Source organism: Mustela erminea, chromosome 7, assembly GCF_009829155.1.
Source record: "Mustela erminea isolate mMusErm1 chromosome 7, mMusErm1.Pri, whole genome shotgun sequence".
Classification (NCBI taxonomy): domain Eukaryota; kingdom Metazoa; phylum Chordata; class Mammalia; order Carnivora; family Mustelidae; genus Mustela; species Mustela erminea.
The window spans coordinates 1,604,612-1,626,804 of record NC_045620.1 but is presented as its reverse complement, the minus strand read 5'-3'; the positions used below and the strand labels follow the sequence as shown (position 1 = coordinate 1,626,804).

At 61.8% G+C, this 22,193-nt stretch overlaps 1 protein-coding gene across 1 annotated transcript in view; it reads right to left on the bottom strand.

Moving 5' to 3' along the window:
• Window positions 1-21,783, bottom strand: part of TAF4 (TATA-box binding protein associated factor 4) — a 65,217-nt gene extending 43,434 nt beyond the window's left edge. The window contains 2 exon segments of the mRNA XM_032350164.1: window positions 20,372-21,369; window positions 21,371-21,783. Of these exon segments, the coding sequence (XP_032206055.1) occupies window positions 20,372-21,369; window positions 21,371-21,717 (1,345 nt within the window). The 5' untranslated portion in view covers window positions 21,718-21,783.
• Between the last annotated feature and the right edge of the window lie 410 nt (window positions 21,784-22,193).

Genomic DNA, 22,193 nt, shown 5'->3' with positions numbered 1-22,193 from the left:
ACAGCTTTGGTCACCGCACGTGGTGACGGCTGTCCTGTGGCGTCCGTGGCTCCTGACACTCCCTCGCTGTGCCCCGTTCATCACTGACACCTGGCGGCGGGTGCGGGCGTGCAGCGGGGAGCGCACGGTGCCTGCTGGTGTGGCTCTGCCCTTGTCTTCCAGCGTCCACGGGGTCTGCGATGGATCCCCACAGAGAAGGGGGACTGCTGGATTTACTTGAAGGAAAGCAGCGATCTAAAAACCAGACGTTGCTTGCTGGTAGCTCCAGACTATGGTCACTCTGAAGCAGGCAGATGTGCAGGGAAACCTCAGACACAGCCGTGGGCTGGAGCACACGGCCAGCCCCGATGGACACTCCACATCCTGCCCCGAAGACGAGACAGATGCCTCCATCTGAACGGAGCCAACATGGCCCGGACTCAGGCGGTCCCTGGGGGGGCAACGGCCCTTCTCCACGCAACCCAGCAACCTCTCCTGGACGCACACGGACACTTGTCTGTGCTCAATCTCGTCATAAGAAAAGTGAAGATCCAGGACCAGCCATCGGTGAGGCCGTTTCCAAGGTGCTCCTGAATGCCAGTCCCAGCACCTGGCCCCCCGCAGCCTGTTCCCAGCATCTGGCCCCCCCGCACCCCGGTCCCAGCATCTGGCCCCCCCGCACCCCGTTCTCAGCATCTGGCCCCCCCGCACCCCGTTCTCAGTAGACACTGACACGTCACACACATAAACGAGCACCCCCACGGCAGCTCACAACCCCCACTTCTCCTGAAACACTGCGCGGCACCCAGGCGGACAGAGAAAGAGGCACCGTGTCCTTTTCTCTGAAACCCGGTTTACGAGAAATCCAGTCTGCCCACTCTAAGCGCACAACCTGAGAGTCTGAGCAAAAGGCACAGTTGTGCAGTCACTACCGCAACCAAGACTTGAATAAATCCCACCAGTTTACAAAGCTCCCCCTCCCCGCGCCACACGGCAACACCAGAGCAGGCGACTGCCGTGGTTACCCTCAGCTTCTCCTGGAGTCTCGCAGAAATGGAGTCGTGCACCCGGCGGTGCCCTGAGCCTGGCTCCTTGCACCTGGTAGAGGGTTTCTAGATCCCTCCACACAGCCACAGGTGTCAGTCCTCTGGCCCTTTGTATCACTGAGTACGAAGTACCGAGTCCTGAGCACTGAGTACGGATGGGCCACAAGCTGTGCAGCTGATGGGCATGCCAATGATTTCCAACTTGGGCTCTTTGTCAGAAAGGCTGCTGCAAATGCCCCCAACAAGTCTCACGGGACGGACAGGCTCTCGGAGCGGGCTGCTGGCCATGGCAAGTGAACGGCCATGCTCTTTCCTCCTCCCCCGCCCCGGTGGCCAGCGAGCTCCATGACCCCCACACCCACCAACAGGACGTGCAGCCCGTCCTCCTGGTTCTGGCCACGTCAGTGGGTGTGGAAGTGATGGGGTCTCCCCCTGGGGCTGCAGTGTGTGCTTCTCCGATAGCCAACACTGTCAGCCTCCCTTCGCGTGTTTGGGGGCCACGTTTATCCCTTCTTTTCTGTCTCCTCCAACCTCCTGCCCGTTGTTAACAGACAGAGCTGCCTGTCTTCTGCCCACTGAGTGGGAAGAGTTCTCCCTGTGCCCTGCACACAGGTTCTCGGTCAGATACGCGGCTCCGCTCCACAGCCTGCCTTCTCATTTAACGTCTGTCTACCGGAAGAAGTTTTCTTTTAATTCTGAAGTCCAGTGCGCCGACCCTTCCCACTGCGGCCCAGGCTATCTGTGTCTGTGTCGGGGAAATCCACGGTCACAACGATCGGCCCCTGTGACTTCAGCGCAGGTGAGACACACCGCCGCTTCTGGGGACTCGCGGCCAGTGTCCGCAGCCCCACAGGGGACGATCCCAGAGCCCACGCTCTGCTTCTGCAGACGCCCTTCCTCTCCGCAGCGGCACGCCACGGTGTGAGCGAGCAGGCCCACGTTCCCGCCTGAGAGTCCACGAGACCACACGGCAAAGACCCACCGCACTTGCCTTACACCCCCTGGAAGACAAGGGCAGAGCCACACCAGCAGAGGGAAACTCCGAGTGCGCGTCCAAGAAAAGTAAAGACTGAAGAAAGCAGCGCGGGGCGACGTCTTTGCTGGACTCCGTCTGGAAACCACACGCAGAGGCACGGGAGCGCCAAGGGTCATTCTGACAAAACTGACTCATAGCGTGGGGAGCAAAATCTTACAAAAGGGACACCTGCCCAGGACACTTCACCCCTCAGCCCTTGTGCGGTAAAGGGAGCACTCGTGCTGCCCAACCCAAAGTGCTTCACTCTGCTTTAGAGCAAGTCGGGCCCCCCATGAGGAAAGCGAGCCCCGGTTCCAGGGTCCCACGGTGAGACCCGCCGGACTACACGCAGAGGCTATCGAGGTTTGGTCATATGGAAGGTGGCACAGTCACCGGAGCCGCAGGCCTCCTGTATCAACACCCGCACCTAGAACTCCTCACTGGGACCCTCGAACACAGGGCTGCCTGATTAACACGCATCACCCGTGATCCTGCTCCCGGGGGACCCCCATATCTAGGGCTGCTCTTTTTCTCCGCCTACCTCTACCTTCTACCAACACTCACCCCACCCCAGCGACCCCAACCGTGTTTGGCCAACATGCCCACTCTGTCCCACACGGAGATGCCTCCTCACTGGCAGGGTCACTTTCCAACACAAGTACCGCAAGTTGCCCCTGAAAGTCCCCTACAGCCTTGCAGGTCTTGGGCTGAGCCATTCCCTCCTGCAGGATGCGGGAACACCTGCTGGGTACTGGAGGGCATTGGTGCCTGTTCACCTGAACCCCAGACCAAAGAGGGGGCTTGCTTTGGGGAAAGCTGTTGTACCAGAAATCCTTCTCTGAAAACACTGAACTTGTGCTCAGGGCGGAGGACAGTGGCCGTCTACGGCTGCACTAACTAAGCTCTCCCAGGGCACTGCTAACTGCCCAGGTGACGGCTCCGAGAGCTGACACTTGAGGGCTGGGGGACCTGCACCACTAGCCAGCAGCGGAACCCGGCTCTCACGGGAGCCCCACTGGCGGCCGTCACCACCGGAGCCCCCCACTGACCTTGGCTCAGGAGGACAGCAACATGCAGAACCACCTGTGGAGTCAAGGCAGACTTTCCCTCCCTCAAAGGGCTCGTCCCCTCCAGCACCCCCCAACACAGCTCTCTGGCCCTCGCAGAAGTCCCTCCCCCGACTCCCCCGCACAGGCTCACCCTGCCGACTCCAGCAACAGCAATGCTGACCCCCACCTGCCTCAACCGGCCTCCAGACAGAGCAGTGCTAACACAAGTCCCCACTGGGCCACCATCATGACTGGCTTCCAGGCCAGGGAGGGGCAAGTGGACCAGGGTCTCCAGTGGGCAGGGAGGCCCCGGGCAAAGCGCCTCACAAGCTGAGCCTCACCTCCTGCTTGCAAGAAGGCGGTGGGGAGCGCAGGAGATGCGCCCTGCCTGGCTTCGCTGTCCCGCCCCCGCAGGCGGAAAACTCACGGGCACTCTTCTGGGTCCATCCTACGCTCCACCTCCTCCTGTGACCGGTCCCCTGGCCCGTCACCGGCCCTCACACAGGCAATGCCTCTTACCGCCCCCATCCCCCTGACTAGACCAAGGCATGCTCCTGAGAACACAGAGAGATCTGGATGTGGCAGGACCTTCCCATGGCTCTCCCTCCGCTGACGGTTCTTCCAAAATACCCCAGTTCGTGATAAAAACTCTCCGTAAACCAAGAAAATAAGAGGAACTCCCTCAGCCTGATAAAGATGAGCCACAAAGAACCGACAGCTCACATCCTACTAACTGATGAGAAACTCAAAGCTTTTCCTCTAAGATGGGAAACACAGCAAGGAGGTCTCCTCCACACAGCACCACGAGTCCTCGCCCGCCCAACACACAGGAGGAAATAAAAGGGGTACGGATCGGAGAGGAAAAAGCAAAACACTGCTTTGTTCACAGATCACAGGATCACTGAGGTACAAAGGAAAAAAAAGACAGCAGAAGCTCCTACATCTAAACCGCGGCGACAGCGAGGCTGCAGCACACACAAGGTCCTTTACAAACCCCATCACGTCCTGACACTAACAACGAGCGGAGTCTGAAACGAAAATACACTGTCACTTACCCCAGCACCCAAAAACCTAACAAAATACATATAAGATCTAGGGAAAGCCAAAAAAAACTCCTGATAAATCACAGAAGAACTAAATGAACGGAGACACATCCGATGTTCATGGATAGGAAGACTCAGAACTGGCAGGGCGGCCGTTCTTCCCAACTCCGTCCTCCGACGCCAACCCTGTCAGCTCCCAGCACGCTACCTCATGGATACTGACAAAGAGATTCTAAAGTTCACACGGAGGGGCACCCGGGTGGCTCCGTCAGTGAAGCATCTGCCTTCGGCTCAGGTCATGATCCTGGGGTCCTGGGATCAAGCCCTGCATGGGGCTCCCTGCTCACTGGGGAGCCTGCTTCTCCCTCTGCCTTCGCCCCCTACACCCGCTCATGTTCATTCTCTCTCTCAAACAAATAAAATCTTTTTAAGATAAATAATACAGTTCGCACGGAGAGGAGGCAAGAGACCCAGAGAACCCGGTCAGTGCAGGAGAACAGAGTTGGAGGGTGACCACCGACGTGGAGACTCTCCGCAAAGCCGCAGCCGTCGCGTGTGTGTCCCGCAGAAGAGACCAGAGCATGGGTGGGACAGCGCCCGGAACAGACCCCACAGAGGCCATCAACTCGTGTTTGACAAAGCAGCAAAGGCAACACAACAGAGCGGAGACCAGCTCTTCCGCAATCAGTGCTGAGCCACGTGCGGACGTCCACCCGCAGAGAAACGAATCTAGACATGAACTCACACCCTTCAGGAAAATTCGCTCAACGTGGTCCCAGACATCAATGTAAAGTGCCAACTATCAACTCACTCCTAAGTGATAACCCACGAGGAAATCCAAGTGACCTTGGGGATGGCCATGACCTTTCAGACACAGATCCAAGTCAGGATCCGTGAAGGAGAAAGCTGGCGAGCTGGGCCGCGCGAGAATTAGAAACGGCTGGTCTCTGAGACGCCGCCCCGAGAGCGAGAAGACGAGCCGCAGACTGGGAGAAAACGTTTGCCAGAGAAGCGTCTGATGAAGGACCGTCACCCAAAATGCAGAAAGGACTCTTAGCACCTCGCAACAAGCACCCAGACAGCCCAGCTAGAAACTGGGCAGGAGACCGGACGGGCCCCTCCCCGCAGAGGACGCGCAGAGGCCGTCGAGCACCCAAACACACGCTCCCCGTCCGGGTCATCCGGGACACGCCCGGGCCAACAACAGCGAGACGCCCGCTGCCGTCAGGAGGGCCCACACCCGCCACGCCGACGGCACCGCACGCAGGCCGGGACGCCGGGCAGCGGGCGTTCTGGCACGTGGCTGCTGGGAACGCCATGTGGCCCGGCGCCTCGGAAGGCCGCTTGGTGTTTTGCTGCGAAACTAACCACACTCTCACCGTCAGTGCAGCCGGCCTGTTTCTTGTTATTTACCCAAAGGAGCTGAAAACTTCCATCCACACAAAAAGCTGCACATGGATGTTTACGGCAGCTCTATTCGTAACTGCCCAAACTCGGAAGACGCCCTTCAGTAAGGAGGGATAAGTACAGTGCGGCGGGTCCGGAAAACGTTACGTTACTAATAGCGATAAAAAGGAATGGGCTCTCCAACAACGAAGACAGGACAGAACCACAGACGTTCATGACCCGGTTAAAGGAGCCAATCTCAAGGGCCACACACTGTGCGACGCCAACCGCATGACGTCCGGAAAAAGGCACAACTACGGACAGTGACAGGATCAGCGGCTGCCGGGCGTGGGGAGGTGGGGAGGGACGAACACGGAGCCACAGAAGACTTTAAGGGCAGTGAAAACGCTCTGATACCTGCAATGGCGGATGTATGTTTTATGGATTTGCCCGAACCTCCAGAACGGACGCGTGGATAAAGCTGACGTAAGGAGCCTGAGGGACGACGAGATGGCAAAGTGCCAGTTCTCGGGTCATAACAAATGTACCTTCTGCTGGGAGATGCTGACAGTGGAAGGCTGCACGTGGTGGGGACAGGGCACGTACGGGGAAATCTCTGTACTTCCCTCTTAATTTTGCCATGAACTTTGAAGTGCTCTAAAAAAAAGTAAGTTCTTTACAAATCAACAGCTGCTTTTGCTGGTACCTGGAGATCCAGGGCGGCGCCCCAAACCGCCTCACAGTAGCCCGTGGGTAGCTCGCTGACCAGCAGAATTACCTCCTGTCTCCCTCCCACGCCTCTTCCCCGCTGAGAGCCCACAGGCCAGGAGTAAAGGAAGGGACGGGGCGCCGCACCCCGACAGAGACAAAGACGGGGTCCCAGCAGGCAGGAAGAGGAAAGCAGACTCAAGAAAGAAGGGGGGTCTTTCCAGTACCCCAGGGGCTCACGGCAGGATATCCAAGCTCCAGGCACTAGAACTAATACCCACAAGCTAATTCCCTAAAAAACAGAGAACGTCCCAGCATCAAGAAGTCCCCTGCCTAGTCCCACCTGAGCACCGTGAGACGAGAGGTCCCGGGGCGCCGCAGCGGCTCTCCGTCCTTCCTTTGTACCGTGCTCACGCCGGCCCGGACCAGCAGACCCTCCATTAAAGGCTTCGACAAGACAGAGACCTGTGCACGCGACCGGCCCCACGCTTGGTGCGAGGCATCGGTGCCCCACCATCTGCCAAGAAGCAACCCAGGAAGAACAGGAAAGGGGGCACCCAACGCAGGGGAGGACACGTGCAAACAAGCCACCCAGACACAAGAGAATGTTCGCGACGAGCCGAAAGGAAATTCTGAAAGAGCAAAGACGCTGGAAATTGTTCGGAAGGGAGGGAACCCCCCTAGAATCACAGCACACACTGCCCTCCTCCTGGTGGCCTGGACCTCTGACGCGGACCCAAGCCGGCAACGCCAAGCTGACGAGGAGAAGCTCTGCGGTGCCTCCTTCCTGGACACACGAGGCTGAGCCACAGGTGTCTGGGCTCCAGGGCAGGGGGACAAGGGCTCGCCACACACAGCCCTCCAGGAGTGACTGGACAGCACTCGGGCAGACAGCAGCCCCAAGGACGACGCTGGAGCAGGCCGCGCGGGCTCTGAGAGCTGCTACCTGGGCCCCCCGAGGCCACGCCGCCAGCACCAGCGGATCACAGCACTGCACGGGCTCCACCGCCCCAGCGTCCACCCTGCTGAGCCAGAGACCTTCACCCAGGAGAACAGCCTGACCCTCCTCCAGCCCCGCAGGCCACCTGCACCCTGCCGGCCACCTCCGCACAGCCACTGCTCTGCTGCCAGGGTGAGCCTCTTCCAGGAGAACTCTGCTTTGGGCGTGATCCCAGGACACAGACTCCTTGTGGTGACAAAGTGCTTTGTGGCAGTCCGGCCACAGTGCACACCGCCCCACACAAAGCCTGGGGACAGCCGCTGGCCTCCCTGCCCTTCCCAAGAAAGGAGGCAGGAGTGCCACCAGCTCTCCTGTCCCCCTGCTAGCCAGCGGCCCCCACCTGGACTTGCTGCCCCGACCAGGGCAAGTTCTTTCTCTCCCCCGCAAGGGAGGCATGGCTGGGCCACTTCAGCCCCTTCCCTCCCTTACCCAAGAGGCTGCAGGAACTTGGAGACATGGCCCTCCTGGACCCAGGGTCCTGCCACCCCGGGTCCTGTCCTCTCGGCCACCGTCCCTGAGGCCAGACCAGACGCCTTGGATCCCACAGCACCTGGGACCAGCCTCCTTCTCTGCAGCCTACTGGCTGCACTGTCCTGCAGCCCTGGGGGCCCCTTGGCCCTGGCCCCCACTCTCTCCCTCTCTCAGCCTCCGGACCAGTTGCTGGCTCATCCGTAAGTACACACGGAGGAGCCACGAGCCATGGGCAGCCGCCAAGCACCTAAGGGCGTAGCCACAGGAAAGGGGATGCCAGTGGCTCTGGATGACGAGTCTGAGGCCAAGTGGTGGCCTGGAAACACCTAGGCACATAGGGTTAAACGGGCATATTAACGCCGACTTCATCTGTACTTTCACATTCCTTTTGAACCTGGTGCTAGAAATTTCAGATCTGCGTGCGGCCCGAACCACGTTCACATCTGTGCCTGAGCAGCGCAGATCCAAGATCTCCAATCGGGAAGAAACAAGTCCAGGAACAACAAAAGAAACTGTCCTATGCTCCACTCACATGGCTCTACAGTCCCCGAAACAAGCATCCCCAAACTGTCTGAATACCCCAAGGTCACTTCCCCACCTCCCACAGAGGTCTGGCCTGCGCCAGCCTCCAGCCTCTGGGGGCCACATCCAAAGGCAGCTCCGTCCTCACCTCCCTAACTGGCCTCCAACACACAACAGGGGAAGGCAGCTCCCTGACACACTCCTAACCCCCATGGCCTGACAGCCGGCGGGCTCCCCTGCAGCGCGGCCCCCCCTTGCCTCCTGCTCCTCCTCCAGGGGTCAGAAGGCCCCAGAACAGGGCTCTGGTCTGTTCTCTTTTCTCCAGGCTGCACCGCACCTCCTCCAAACCAGGTGACCACACTATCCTCAGGGTTTAAAATAACATCACTCTTTTTCGTTTCTCTTCTTTGTTTCTTAAAAATTTATTTATTGAAAGAAAGAGAAAGCAAGAAAGTGGGCACGCGGGTGGGGGAGGGTACAGGGAGAGAGCGACTCTGCAGAGGGCAGGGGCTCCACCTCACGACCCTAAGATCATGCCCTGAGCCAAAACCAAGAGTCCGCTGGACGCTTAACTGACTGTGCCCCCCAGGCGCCCCGTCCTTTGTAAAGTCAGCTCTACACCCCGCGCGGGGCTTGAACTCCCTGCCTGGAGACCAAGACTCCATGCTCTAACAGCTGAGCCAGCTGGGTGCTCCTAAAATATCACCAGTCCTTTAGGGACCAGCCCCCACATCCCTGCCCTGAACCCATTTCTGAGGTTCAGACTCCCATCTCAAGTGTCCCCAACCCCGCTTGGATATTTGGTGGACAACGCACACGTCACATCCAGAACCGTGAACCCGCGTCTACACACACAGCCTGTGCTCCGAATCTCTCCGGCGCGTGGCTGTGGGCGCAACAGCCCGCCCGCCTCTCCCGAGCAGACCACTGCCCCCGCAGGGGGGATGCCCCGGGCAGCGCGGGAGGGCCCGGCTCATGAACCACGCAAGAGGGAGTGAGTCCACGTGCTGAGTCCACGCACCAGAATACCCCACGGCACGGGATGGGAGAGTGGCTTAGAGCAGACGTCCCGAAAGACGACCCAAGCACGGAGCCTTTCCACAAACTTCAAGTCAGATCAGACACACATTCAGCCACACTCAGGAAGAGGCCACGGGCAGAAGGGAACAGAGAAGGGAACAGAAGGCACATGGGGGGTCAGGTGGAGGAGGTGGGGGCTGGACGGTCACATGGGTGCCGGCAGGGTCCCAGCTGCTCTGTGGGTGGGGTTCACAGGTGCTTACGGAACTACTTAAATGACCACATGAAACAGCCCAGGCAGGGACCAAAGAGTGCGAGGGACTCAGTCCTGCGCATCCAAGATCCAGAAGCAAAGCCTGTTCCCCATTAGTCGTCCACCTCAATTAATGGCCTTTCAGAGTCATGGCCTGTCTACCAGGTGGACAGACCACAAACACCTCCAGAAGACTCCCTGACTCACGCCACAGGCAGCCCCGCCACGCCAGCACCACGCCACGCTGGGGCTGGCGGAGGAAGGCGGCACAAGCCGGGCTCCCCGCCCTCGGGTGCTCCTGCGTCCTCGGCAAGAGGGGGCTGGAGACTGACAGCTGACCCCGCAGAAAGCCCCATTTGGACGGGCTCACGACCACCTGCCCCACCGCAGGACCACAGAGACAGGCCCCGGCGGGCCACACCCCAGTCCTGAGGACGCGCCTTGCTCTGCTGCGGGGGTCACAGAGGCCGGGGTCTGGAAGCAGGGCGGGAGCGCGGGCCTGGATGAGGAGCGCAAGTACCCAGAGAAGAACGTCCCGGCGGCGGGAAGAGCAGCTGCCCGGCGCGGCTGTGACCTGCGGAGCTGCTCAGTGAGCAAGCGGGCTGTCCTGCGGCCAGCGGCGAGGCCGTCCGAGGACTCCGTGCACAGGCAGCGTGGCACTGTGAGGACACAGTGCCACAGCCTGGCCTTTGGGGCCACGAGCAGGACCAACAGCTGTCCGCCCAGATAGCCGCCCAGGCACAGGGGCATCCAAGGGGCCGAGACCACCCCCTCCCACGCCTGGAGCCCCCTTGGCCCCTGCTCTTGACACTGCACTGGACTGGACATCCACTGGTGACAACATCCTGGAGATGCCGGAAAAATCCTAAATAAAACACACACACTTACAAGAGCAAGTACTCGGGGCTCTGTCCCCCAGAACAAGCGCCTGTTAGGAATCACACTGGGTGTGGTGCATAAACAATGAATCTCGAAACACTGAAAACATAAAATAAAATGTAAAAAAAATAAATAAATAAAAACAAATGGGTTGATAAGAAAAAAAAATTACCATAACAGCTTCAGGTCTCTTTAAGAAAAATAAAATATTACAGAGAAAGGTAAGTGTATCCATGCCCAGGCCAATCCCACCAGCCCAGAAGCAACTACCTCCTCGGACTCGGAGGGCATCTCTGGCGACCCGCCACACGTGGACACACGCATACCCACAACACACGGATCCGAACAGCGCGCACCGTGTCACAGCCACGGACACGGACTTGCAACACACACCATCCCCAACCCACTCTCGGTGCCCAGCACACCTCTGCCGTCAGGCCTGCCAATGCCAAGCCAGAGCGGGCTTCTGCAGGCCACAGCACAGTGTCACATGGCCACTCACGACCATGTCTCTGAGGGACTGAGACCGGCGGCCTCCTGAAGGCCAGGCCAGCGGCGTTCCCACTGGGGGGCACAACAGTCTCCTGGAGGTCGGCAGCCCCACTTGTTCCAGGACACTGCCAGCAGCCAACCAGGTCCCGGAGGAGGGTCAGCGACACACACGGAGGTGTGCCTGGACTGGGAAGCCCCCAACACTGGAGGGGGGCAGCCTCTACCATCGGTTCTAGGATCAAGACCCCAGAAGGTGCCCAGTGAGTGGTGTCCGAACCCCCCAGCATGAGAGGAAAGCCAGGGCTGGCCCCGAGCACCGGGCCTGAGCGGTTGGACGCCTGTCTGGACTGCACGGGCTCTGGCGGCCCATCCAGAGGCTGTCTTTACCTGTCACTCTAGAGCTTTGGGGGACACTCTGAACAAAGTTCCTCAGCTGCTGAATACGTCACCAACCCTGACGGGCTACCTCATCAGTCCAAAGCAGCAGAGAAAACTCTGGAGGGTCCAGAACAGACCATAAGAGACAGAATGCCGGTTTTGAGTAATTACAGCGGGGCCGGGGGTGCCTAACGAGATTCCATTTCAGAAATGGAATTAGCCCCATCTCCTCCCCTTGCAAACCGATCTTCGTGGCTCACGAACAACCCTGTCAGAAAGTAATTCCTGAGGACAGGAACTGCCCAGCTCCAGCACAAATCTGACCCCGACTGGGTGCCCAGCTCAAGTCTGCACAGACAACTGACTGATCGGGGTCACCAAGCATCACCGGGGCCTTTGGGGCCACGAGCAGGACTGACAGCCATCGGCCCAGACAGCTGCCCCGGCACAGGCCGCAGCAGCTCTGTGGTCAGGAGAGAGGGATGGGCCCCTGAAGACCAGAGTACGGTCCTGACCATGCACACCTCTTTCAGCCATCAGGACTGCCCGAACCCTAGTACCCACAGCCAGTGCAAAGGAGAGCCATGACAGCCGCCCGGTAGCACGAAGCACAAGTCCCTGGTGGTCCATGGAGTCCTGTAGCCGCTGGACACCCCGCACTCCTGTCCCCGGGGTCTCCACAGCATGGGGGCGGCAGCTCTGGGCTGAGTCTCCCTCTTGCTGTGTGCTGGGGACACTCCCCTCTGTGGACGACCTCATGACACGGCCCGGTCCGTGTGCGCAGGGCCTTGAGGAGGCGCAGGGCAGGAGATGCGGCGGGAAGTGCACAGGTGACCCGGGGCTCCCGTGCCTCTCGGGGAAAGGGCTGAGGGGTCCTGGCGAAGCCGTTTACCTCCACAGGTCTCGGTGTCCTCATCGGGACCGCCTGGCTCTGGAACCCTCAGACGCACGAGTCTGTCCATCGGCGCACAGCAGGGAGCCTGGGGCCGCACACGCAGCGGCGAGACCACGTGAGCCGACAACTGAGGCAGCACGTCGGGCGACTGGATGCCCGTCCCAAGCCACCTCCGCACGTGAAAAGGCCAAGCGGGAGATATTTGCTGCCTTACTGACACATGCCCGTTCTTTATAAAAAGCTCTTGAAACCACAACTGCCCTGTGCCCACTTCCCCGGGGGGCTGGCAGCACTCAGGGTGGCCCCTTCTTCCCGAGCTTCTGCCCCGCCACCACCTCTGGCTGCGGGCGGCCGCTCCCTGCCCCGCGCCTTCTCCCCTCTCCCCGCCTCCTCCGAAGTCGCCCCGAGAGGCAGCCTTACTGCTCCGCTCCGCAGAGACTCCCTTGGCGGCCTCCCCCGCGTGGCCAAGACCTCCACCATATGCCATGCGACTCCCAAATTCGGGCCTCTGGCAGCCCTCTCTGCCCCCCTGCATCCCTCAGACACGGCTTCGCAAACCTCACGTCCCACACAGGAACGTGGTGCCCCCGCCCGCTTGCCTCTCACCGCGGCACCCCACCTTGGTCACCCGGGGACGCCCCGGACCTCTCAGCTCCCCACCTCCACACCGTGCCGCCCACCCTGCCCCGACCACCTGTCCCGGTGTGCCGTGGACCACAGACACAAATGTGATCGTGAAACACAGTTCAGACTCTAGTGGCGGCGGCCGGCCTAAAAGCCCCAGCGGCTGCGCACCACAGCTGAGAGAAAGTCCGCCACGGCACACCAGGGTCCCGCGGCTCTGTGACCGGGCTCACCCCCATCCCAGGGTCCCTGCAGTCTGCCGGCCGGGCGCACACGTCCCCTTCTTGCTTGCAGGCGTCCGGGTCTCGGTGCCAGCGCCCACGGCTCGGGAGGGCGTCCCGGCGCAGCCAGCCGCGGCCTCGCCCACTCGGGCCCCGGTGCCGCGCGTCCCTCCGTGGCACTCTCCGTGACGACAGCACGTGCTCACACTTCGCGTGCTGACTGCCTGCCCCCGCCCGACTCAAGCACCCCAAGAGCAGGGGCTCTGTTGGCCTCGGGCCCCCCCGGGCTGGAGCCCAGCACCCCACCCAGCTTGCTGACTGGCTCGGCGGCATCCTGGAGCGAACAGGCCACAGTCTCCATCAACATCCGTGGGGAAAGGTTTAAGCTCACGTAGTCGAAGAAATACACCTTAAAACCAGATACCACCTTCCAAGGAAACTTCAGAATCAAATCAGTTTCTAAAAAATCCTATTTTGGCCGCGGTTCTAAAAACCATGGTTTTAAAAAGCGTCCGTGGTTGAGCCCTCAAGAAGGCAATTTGTATCAAAGACTTGAAATGCTCAACCCCCCAGACGCACGCAGAGCTGCGCACAAAGACACTCACCTGAGGGTCATTTACAACAGACAAGGGGACGCAAGTCCCAGCAGCCCAGCACAGGAGCCTGCGGGGAAGCCTCGGCCTGCCATGATGGGGAGCGGGCGAAGAGGGGCGCTTCAAAGACCACCAGGGGCAGGGCACTCGCCGCACAGACGGACCCCGAGGATCTGAGTTCGTGCAAGTCGGAAGTCCCTCCGCAGCAAACACAGGCTGGCAGGACGTGGCCCGGAGCAACGAGAGATTACGAGTGACTTGATTCCCTTCTTCGTGGTTTTATTTTCTTCTCAAACCTCCCATAATGAATAAAACTAACTTTAAATCAGAAGAAAAAGGGTGGAAAAAGAAGCCACTTTCAAGTGACTAATACTTTTCTAACACTTTGTAGCTCCACTAAAACATCAGTGGAGAGCGCCTTCCTCTGCTCTCCCCCGACGTGGGGCCGCGGCCCCGGTGAGGCTCGGAGCTCCTACAGGATGAAACTCGGAGCCCAGCAGGCCGGGCCGTTACCTGCTCTGTTCACTAACGTAAATCCTAAATCCGATGCGGATGGTATTAAAAACCGCCCAGACAAAGCTCCTGGGTGAAAGGCGTGACAATTCCTCGGAAGGCTCTCCTGGCACACCGGCCCCACGCGCCTCAGCACAGAGCTTAAGAGCGGAAAAGCTGCCTTCCCTCCCCTTTCAGCCCTAATGGTAACACAAGACCGTCCACACGGTATGGCCACGCCACACCCCAGTCCCTCGCTCCTTCCCCGAAGCTCTGGGTCCCATCGGCTGACCCCACAAGGCCTTTCTGTGCTCTGTGGAGTGTCCAGGCCAACACCTGCCACTCTGTCCACAGGACACAGGCCTGGCAGGCCACGCACAGCACAGAGGAGGAGGCCTTAGCTGTCCTGGCCCCTCGTGTCCCGCTCTGAACTCAGCGTCCACTCAGACCACTCGCCACCGAAACGAGTCCCCGCAGAGCTACAGAACCTTCCTACCACTCTGCTCCTCAGTTCTTAAATCTGACATCCAATTCAACACGGTCATAAAGAACGGTTTAAGGATCTCCCCAACCTCTGGAGCTGGAAAACGTTTCGAAATATGCCCTCTAGGATGCGAGTTCCCCACCGTCAGGGAGGACGTCCCTGCGACCGGATCTCGTCCTCCTCGTGAGATGAGTCGTCACCGGAGTGCTCCGTCCCTCCTCCTGCCCCTCGCCACGGCCACAGGGACAGATGGACTGACAGACGCATGGAGGTCCCACTAGACTCCAACTTCCAGGTCGAAGAAGGAAAGCCCAACTCCACTTCGAAGGCCAGTGGAGGGGCAGAGGGGCTCTGAGGCTGCAGGCCCCGCGCACACCTGGCTCGCACACCCGCACTGGGAGGGGCTCCATCCCCCCACACGCAGGGGCGCCACCAGACAGGCTGCCACAGACGACAGCCAGACAAGGAATGGGTGTCCATGCGCTTTTCAAATTGAAAGAGGGGCATAAACTGGATAATCTTTGTATCTCTTTGTGTTCTGCAGGTTGTAGCCCCTCAGCACAGATAGGAAGGCTATGTAGGAATCACACATTGTCATCACACGTGTCCACGGCCAGACCACAGACGCACAAAGTTCCCAGGGCGCAAACACAAGTCCACAGAACCTGATCGAGTACGCAGGGTGTTACAAAGCACTGACTGCGGGCAGACAGCACCGAAGCCCCGTGTCTGTGGCTCACCAAGCCCCCCACCCCACAGCAGCCTCAGGCCCAGCGGGAAACTACGGTCCCTCCCCACGCGGTGCACAGCAGCCAGGGCAGGGGCGCCTGCTGCAAAGCGTCCCTCTCTCCTCCGCTGCTCTTACTACACAGGCCTGACGGACTAAGAAGTCTCGGGGGTGAGAGCCCTCAGGGGTCACTCTTTCCCGGGACAACCAGAAACCTCACTGTCAACGGGAGAAGGGAAAGTGCTTTTCAGAACTTCACAAATTCCCTACACCTAAGGCAAGTTTCTCCAGAGTCCGTTTCCATCTCTGCTTCAGGATTTTCAAAAACGGTTGCTCATTACGTCTCGATCAACTCACAGACGACTAGCTATTTATAAAGAAGCTTTCTTCAAACGCATCATTTAAAAGGAGGAAAGCTCATGTTTATATGCCGAACCGGGCTTTGGAAGCATCCAAGGAACGACCTTTGTCTGGATTTCAAGGAAACAGACACGTGTGTGCCCCTGCTCTGTCCCACCGCACTGCCTCCCTTCTAGGGCAGGGTCTGAACCGGGTCAGTCCTGTGCTGCCCAGCTCTGAGCACGGCACAACTAGAGCCGGGCACTCAACCACCATGGCCCAGAGGCAACAGAACAGTCCGGGGGCCGGGCCCTCTGCCCCGGGGTTCACAATCATCCACCACCCAGGAAGCAAACACACCACGTTCCTAAACAACTCCCTACGCGGCCCTAGCAAGCACGGACCTACCTCTCACGTGGCAAACATGGAAAGTCCTCGACTTTTCAAACTCCAGCAATTCTGCTATAAGCACACAGCGCGCACTGCGCCCAAGTACAGTCACAGCAAGAGAGGACGGAGACCCCGGGAGGGTAAGGGACCCCTTTCCTGGGTACTGCCGACAGATGAGCTCCAAAAGACACCCACATGTGCCTGAAACACCACGCCACCACCAGCCACCACGACAGCTCTGTCCACCCTTACGATGATGGGGACAGTCCTGGGCAAAGCCCAGAGAGAGGGTGAGGAAGGACGGCCGGTCCCCCGAGCCCGCAGGGCCGGAGCAAACACTCGGGGAAGCTACCTCTGCCAAGCGGAGTGGCCCAGGGCTGGCTGGGTACAGCTCCCCAAGAGCCATTTTTCTTTACAATTGTCACTGTTACCCAGGTATGTAAGAAGGAAAACTCTAAGGCCTTTGGCCTACGTTGCCCCACAGCTGCGGAACATGTCTCCAGGATCTGTGACCCTCCTGTGACCACCTCGGCAACTTTCTCACTCACATAACCAGGGTCAGCCACGGCACCAGACGCCCTGGTGACCGAGAGTGTGTCTAAGGCCGGGACGGTTCTGGTGAGAGTAAAGCTGTCCTCACACTTCACGACATCTACAGCAACATGATGCTCAAAGCCCAGAGAAAAACGTCCCGTAACTGGGACAGCGCACGCGCCGTGAACACGACGTGACAGCCACGTGTCCCATCCATCCCCGTCAGATCCGCTTCACGAACCCGTCAGCCCGGCTTTCTAGCTGGACCACTGAGGCTCCAAAGAAAGAAGGCCGCAGTGCCGTCAAGCAACAAAATCTAAACATTCAAACATCCCTCGTGCCACGGCGCCGGCCGGCAAGAGAGGCCCGGACCCTCAGCGCCGGGCTCTCCGCCGCCCACCGCCGGCTCCGGCTAGCCCTCCTAGAACCCGGCCCGGCCCAAACGGCACAGTCGGCCCCCACTGGCTCCTCCCCTCCCTACCAACAGACACCTGCCCTCGTCGTGGGTGCGAACCAACGCCCTGGCCACCTGTCCTTCCGAGCAGGCAGCGGAGCACCGAGAGTGCTCATCTGAAGTGACAGGCGAGCCCACGGGCCCGGGCCAAGGCGTCGACGGTGAGGAGACGGTGCTCTGTCCTAGGAGGAGAACCTGCTCTCCAGCCAAAGCTCAGAGTGACACGAGAGCGTTCTCTGCAGAAGCAGGACAAACGGACGTCCGCTGCAGAAGAAGTTCGCGTGCCAGGCCAAGAGAGCACCCACAGGAAGGAGCATCCGTAACGTAGCATCCATCCGAAAAGATCTCTGAAAACCATTTACGCACATGCTCATTTTGGTGTCATGTCACTTTTTTTCTTCGTTCAACGATAATCATAATATTACTTCGATGTTATGACTTCTGAGCTGTATGAAACTAGTGCTTTCCAGAGTCCTTGGGACAACTGCCTTTGCAGCGAACATCTCTTCTCCGTTCCTGCCGTTACCACAGTGGATAAAATTTAGACTCTGGTACCTTCAAACGACCAAACTAATGACAGCAACATCATCGCGTCTTCACAAAACTGTCCTGACGAAGAATATCAAGATGGAAGTTGCTAAAACCAAAGTCCACACGGGCTCATCGTGTGCCGTGAGAGCGGAGAAGGCAGGCCCAGGGCTGACATCAAGTCAGGCCCCGGTGAGACCTCAGTCCCACCTGCCCCCACCTGGAGCTGCGACCTGCAGGGAGGGAGGCACGGAGGGCAAGCCTCTTCCACACACACTCCACCGCCCGCAGTCCGTGAGCCCAGTGGACACCTCGGGTCGGCCCGCGCCGCCCTGCTTGCCCCTGAGCCCTTCCCAAGTGTTTGTGTCTCTGGGTTGTAACGAGAACAAGCTATTGGCCAAGGGCAGTTACTTCTGTAAGCCACTCACCTGCTCTTTCTACCTGTTTCTGATGAAAGATTTCAATGAGGAGGAAACATGACGTAGAAAAACCTAGTATTTCCTGACCAAGCATATAACTAGAGTATTTGTGTTCTGTCCCTTCGGTTTTCAGAATTATACTACCTAAAAAAGAACTTTGTCTCGGGGTCAAACTTTTTACTTTTTCTTTTTGCTTCTGCTGTTATAAAAATGAGGTGCGGTAACTGATCAGAGTTGCCATCAGTGGAGATCGGGGGGTGGGGGCAAGGAAGACATGGATACAAATCTTTCCGTTCTAGAGGACATCCGTCACCCCGATGTCAACATGGGCTGCTCTCTGCTCTTAAGTACGGGGGACTTAACACAAACACTCATGACAACTCCTGCAAAGAGTCGGCAGGTTTACAGTTTTTTTCAAGGAGTTGTCTGCTGGTCACACAAAGACATCTCTAACGGTGACATGAGAACAGAAGACGAAAGTGAGTCCAGGGTCACCCACGACAAAGATGGCAGAGATGGCCCTTTCCAACCACAGCTTCCTCCCCCGCCCCTGGCAGAAATAAGAAGGGGGCTTCACCCACTCAAAGGCTCAGACCCAGGGGATCCAGCCAACCCCAACCCGCCACCCCTGCAGGCATCGCACAGGCCCTGGGAAGTCGGGCCAAGCCAGGCCAGGCGCCCACCTCTCCAGCTACTGAGGAGCTCACACCAGTTTTAAATAACAAAGCAAAAGTACAGCACAGAAAGGGTCTTTCCTCTGAGTAAGGCAAGTGCGGAACCGTGCGGGATCACCCAAAAGGCGTTTTTACAGATAAGGAGTATCTTGACATTTTCCATCATACACTACAACCACGAATTCCCTTTCCCTAAGGTTACTACACATGAGCCATATTCTCCACTGAACGAACGAGATACACATAAGGAGCGAACAAACCTTCAAAAAAACACCATGACAACCTAAAAAACAAAACAAATGCATCCTAAGGGGCATCTCAGCACCTGGCCGGCAACTTGTCTGACAACCCCCTTCTCCCTCAGAGCGCGGCAACCCCCACAAGCACCCCCAGAAGGCAGGCTGGGCTCCGGCTTTCCCCGCCCCCGCCCCCATCAGAACCTCCCGGGCCAGCACTGCCACCGGGCTGGGCCTCACACGCCCTGACAAGGAGACCTCTCCTTCCAAAGACACGGGCATTCGGTCGAGGTGACCAGCGGCTCTGCTCCGGGCATCCCTGGGGCCATGGGCAGCGCTGCTCCCAAGCCCCTGCCACCCGTTCAGATCACCAGATCGCTAGCCCGCGAGGGAGGAGCGCTCGGAAACTCCGCGGTGGCAGTGCCGGCAGCGGAGGCGGGAGGGAGGAAGAGGACTCCGGGCGCCCCGGCTTGCCGAAGCGTCTCTCTGTTTGGGAATCCCCAAACAAAGCAGCATGACCTGGGATGCTGTGGGGGGCCGTGGGCCGTCAGACCTGAAGAACCCTAACCAACCGTCCAGCTGACACGGGAGACCGAGAGCGTGCCCGGGCTGTGACCACACGGCTGCACGCCACCAGGCCCCACCGGTACCCCCGAGAGGTCCGCTGATTTCCCTGGAGGGCACGAAGCCCAGCAGCTGGGCACCCACCCTTTCACCCAACACTGTACTGCGGCCCACAGGGGCCGCAGGAAGCGGGTGGCACAGTGCGGAGGCAAGGACGGGGACCAGGAAGGGTGTGTGCCCCAGGATCCCTCCAGGGCTCACCTGGGATCTCTGCCATCCTGGTGTGAGCAGGGAAGCGGAAGCTTTCCACGCCGACCTGCCCGGCCACAGGGAGTGTCACTACTCCGCCTGACCTCACCAGGGGGGCGGGGAGGGGGAGGCGGGGTGCCCAGCCCTCCATCGCAGCCCAAGGTAACAGAGGAGCGGCAAAGTTCAGTGAGGACACGGGCCATGACACCACTGGCCCCAAAAACCAGGAGGCGGAGCACCAGACAGAGAGCAGCATGGACGCGGGCTATACAACCCAGCAAGCTGTGCCCCTGGAGGCCGGCCGCCATGGCTCTCCGCCGCGGGGGGAGGGGGGAGGGGGAGGGGAGGAGAGAGGAGAGGAGGGGAGGGGAGGGGAGGGGAGGAGAGGGGAGAAGGGAGGGGAGGAGCGGGCAGGGGCACAAATGGCCAGGAAAGGAGCTGCTGCACTGGGGGGGCCCAGAAACTTTGCAGCGCGGAGAGCGAGCTGAAGCCCAGCGCTGCCCGAGGACAGGGGCCCCCGCGGCCACGGCCCCCCCACGGGCGCGCGCGCACTCACACGCGCACACACTCTCGCGCACCCGGCCGGGGAGCGCCCCGGCTCCCTCGCGGCAGGCCCGCGGAGACCCGTGACCTCAGCGCCCTGCCAGCCCCACAACTTCCTGGACGCCCGGCGGGGGCGGCCAGGCCCGCCCGACGCGGCCACTCACCTGGGGGCAGCTGGAAGTTCTGGATGTTGGTCGGGTTCTGAGGCGGCTGCGGCAGGCGGGGGGCGAGGACGGTGGGCGTCAGCGTGGCCCGGATCCCGCCGCTGGTGGCCGACGGCGTCCTGGGCAGGCTCTGGGGCCCCGCGCTGGCCGAGCCCTTGGGCAGCCCGGTGGGGGTGCCGGGGGCCGGCGGCGGCGGCGGCGGCGGCGGCGGCGGGAGTCCAGCGGCGGCGGCGGCGGGCAGCGCCCCTTGCATAGTTGGCCCGAGGATCATGCCGGCCCCCGCGCCGGCCGGGCAGCTGGCCGCCAGGGCCTGCGGCGGCGCGGGCGCCGGCTGCACCGCCGTCTTGGGCGAGTCGGCCTTGGCCACCTGCGCGGGCGCGGCGGCGGCGGCGGCGGCGGGCCCGGGCTGACTGTTGGCGGCGGGCGGCGGGGCGGGCGCGGGCGCGGGGGCCGGAGCGGGCGCGGGGGCCGGGGCCGGGGCGGGCGCGGGGGCCGGGGCGGGCGCGAGGGCGGGCGCGGGCGCGGCGCTGCCCCCGTTCTGCGCGGCCGCCGGGGCTCCGGCCGGGGGGCCGGGCGGCCGGGCCAGGCTGGCGGCGGCGGGCGGCGGCGGCGGCGGCGGCGGGGCGGCGGCGGCGGCGGCGGCGGGGGCCGCGGGGGGCGCGGCGGGCGCGGGGGGCGCGGGCGGCGAGGGGGCGCGGGGCGCGGGCGCGGCGGGGGCGCCGAGGAAGGGCGGCGTCTGGATGACAGTGGCGGCGGCGGCGGCGGGCTTGGGCGGCGGCGCGGGGGGCGCGGGCCCGTTGTGGAGCAGGCTGACAGCAGGTGCGGCGGCGGCGCGGAGCGAGGTCCCCAGCGCGGCGCTCCCATTCAAAGTTTTGCGCGGCGCCGGGGCCGCCGGGCGGGCCGTTGCGGGCGGCGGGCTGGGCGGCGGGCGCGGCCGCGGCCCCCGGCGCGCAGGCCCCGGTCCCGGGCCCGGCCCCCGCGCCGGCCTCGAGTGCGCTCAGCTTCGCGGCGGGCCCTGCGGGGACACACGGGGCGGCGCGGTGAGGACGCGGGCCCGGCCGGCGCCCGCCCGCGCTCAGGCCGCGCCGCGCTCTACCTGCGGGGGGCGGCTCCGGCGCCGCTGCGGGCGCGCCCTCGGCCGGCACGGCCGCTCCGGCTCCGACATGGTTCCCGAGCGCGCCGGCGGCCGCGGCCCGCGCCTCGGGCGCGCGGGGCGCGAGGTGGTGGTGGTGGGCCGCGCTGGCCGCCAGCTGCGACTCGAGCGAGCCCACCAGGTCGCTCACCACTTTCTCGTCCACCTCGCTGTTGAAGAAGACCTCGTCCAGCAGATCCGAGCCCGCCGCCATCTTTCCTCCTCGGCCCGCCGCCGCCGCCGCTCGCCGGCGCTGGGCGGGGAGGAGGCTCCGCGCGGGCGGGCGGGCGGGCGGGCGAGCGGGCGGGCGGGCGCGGGCGGGGGGCGGCGCGCGCCTGCGGGGCGGGGGCGGCGGCCGGGCGGGCGGGGGGCGGCCGGCGGGGGGGTGGGGGTGGGGTGGGGGGAGGGCGGTGGCGGGCCGGTGCGCAGGCGCGGCGGCGCGCCCGCCCCCGCCCGCCGCCCGGCGCGCCGCCATTGGCCGCGGCGCGCCCCGCCCGGCCGCCCGGTGCCTCCTCATTGGCCGCGGCGCGCGCTTAAAAGGTGCGGCCAATGGCTGCGAGCGGCAGAGGCCGGGGCGCGGGCGGGCGGCCGGGGCGCGGCGGGGGAGCGGGCGGCCCGGAGCCGGCGGGCCGCGGGGGTGCGGGCGGGCCCGGGCTGCGGGCGGGAGGCCGACAGGGCCGCGGCGGGCGG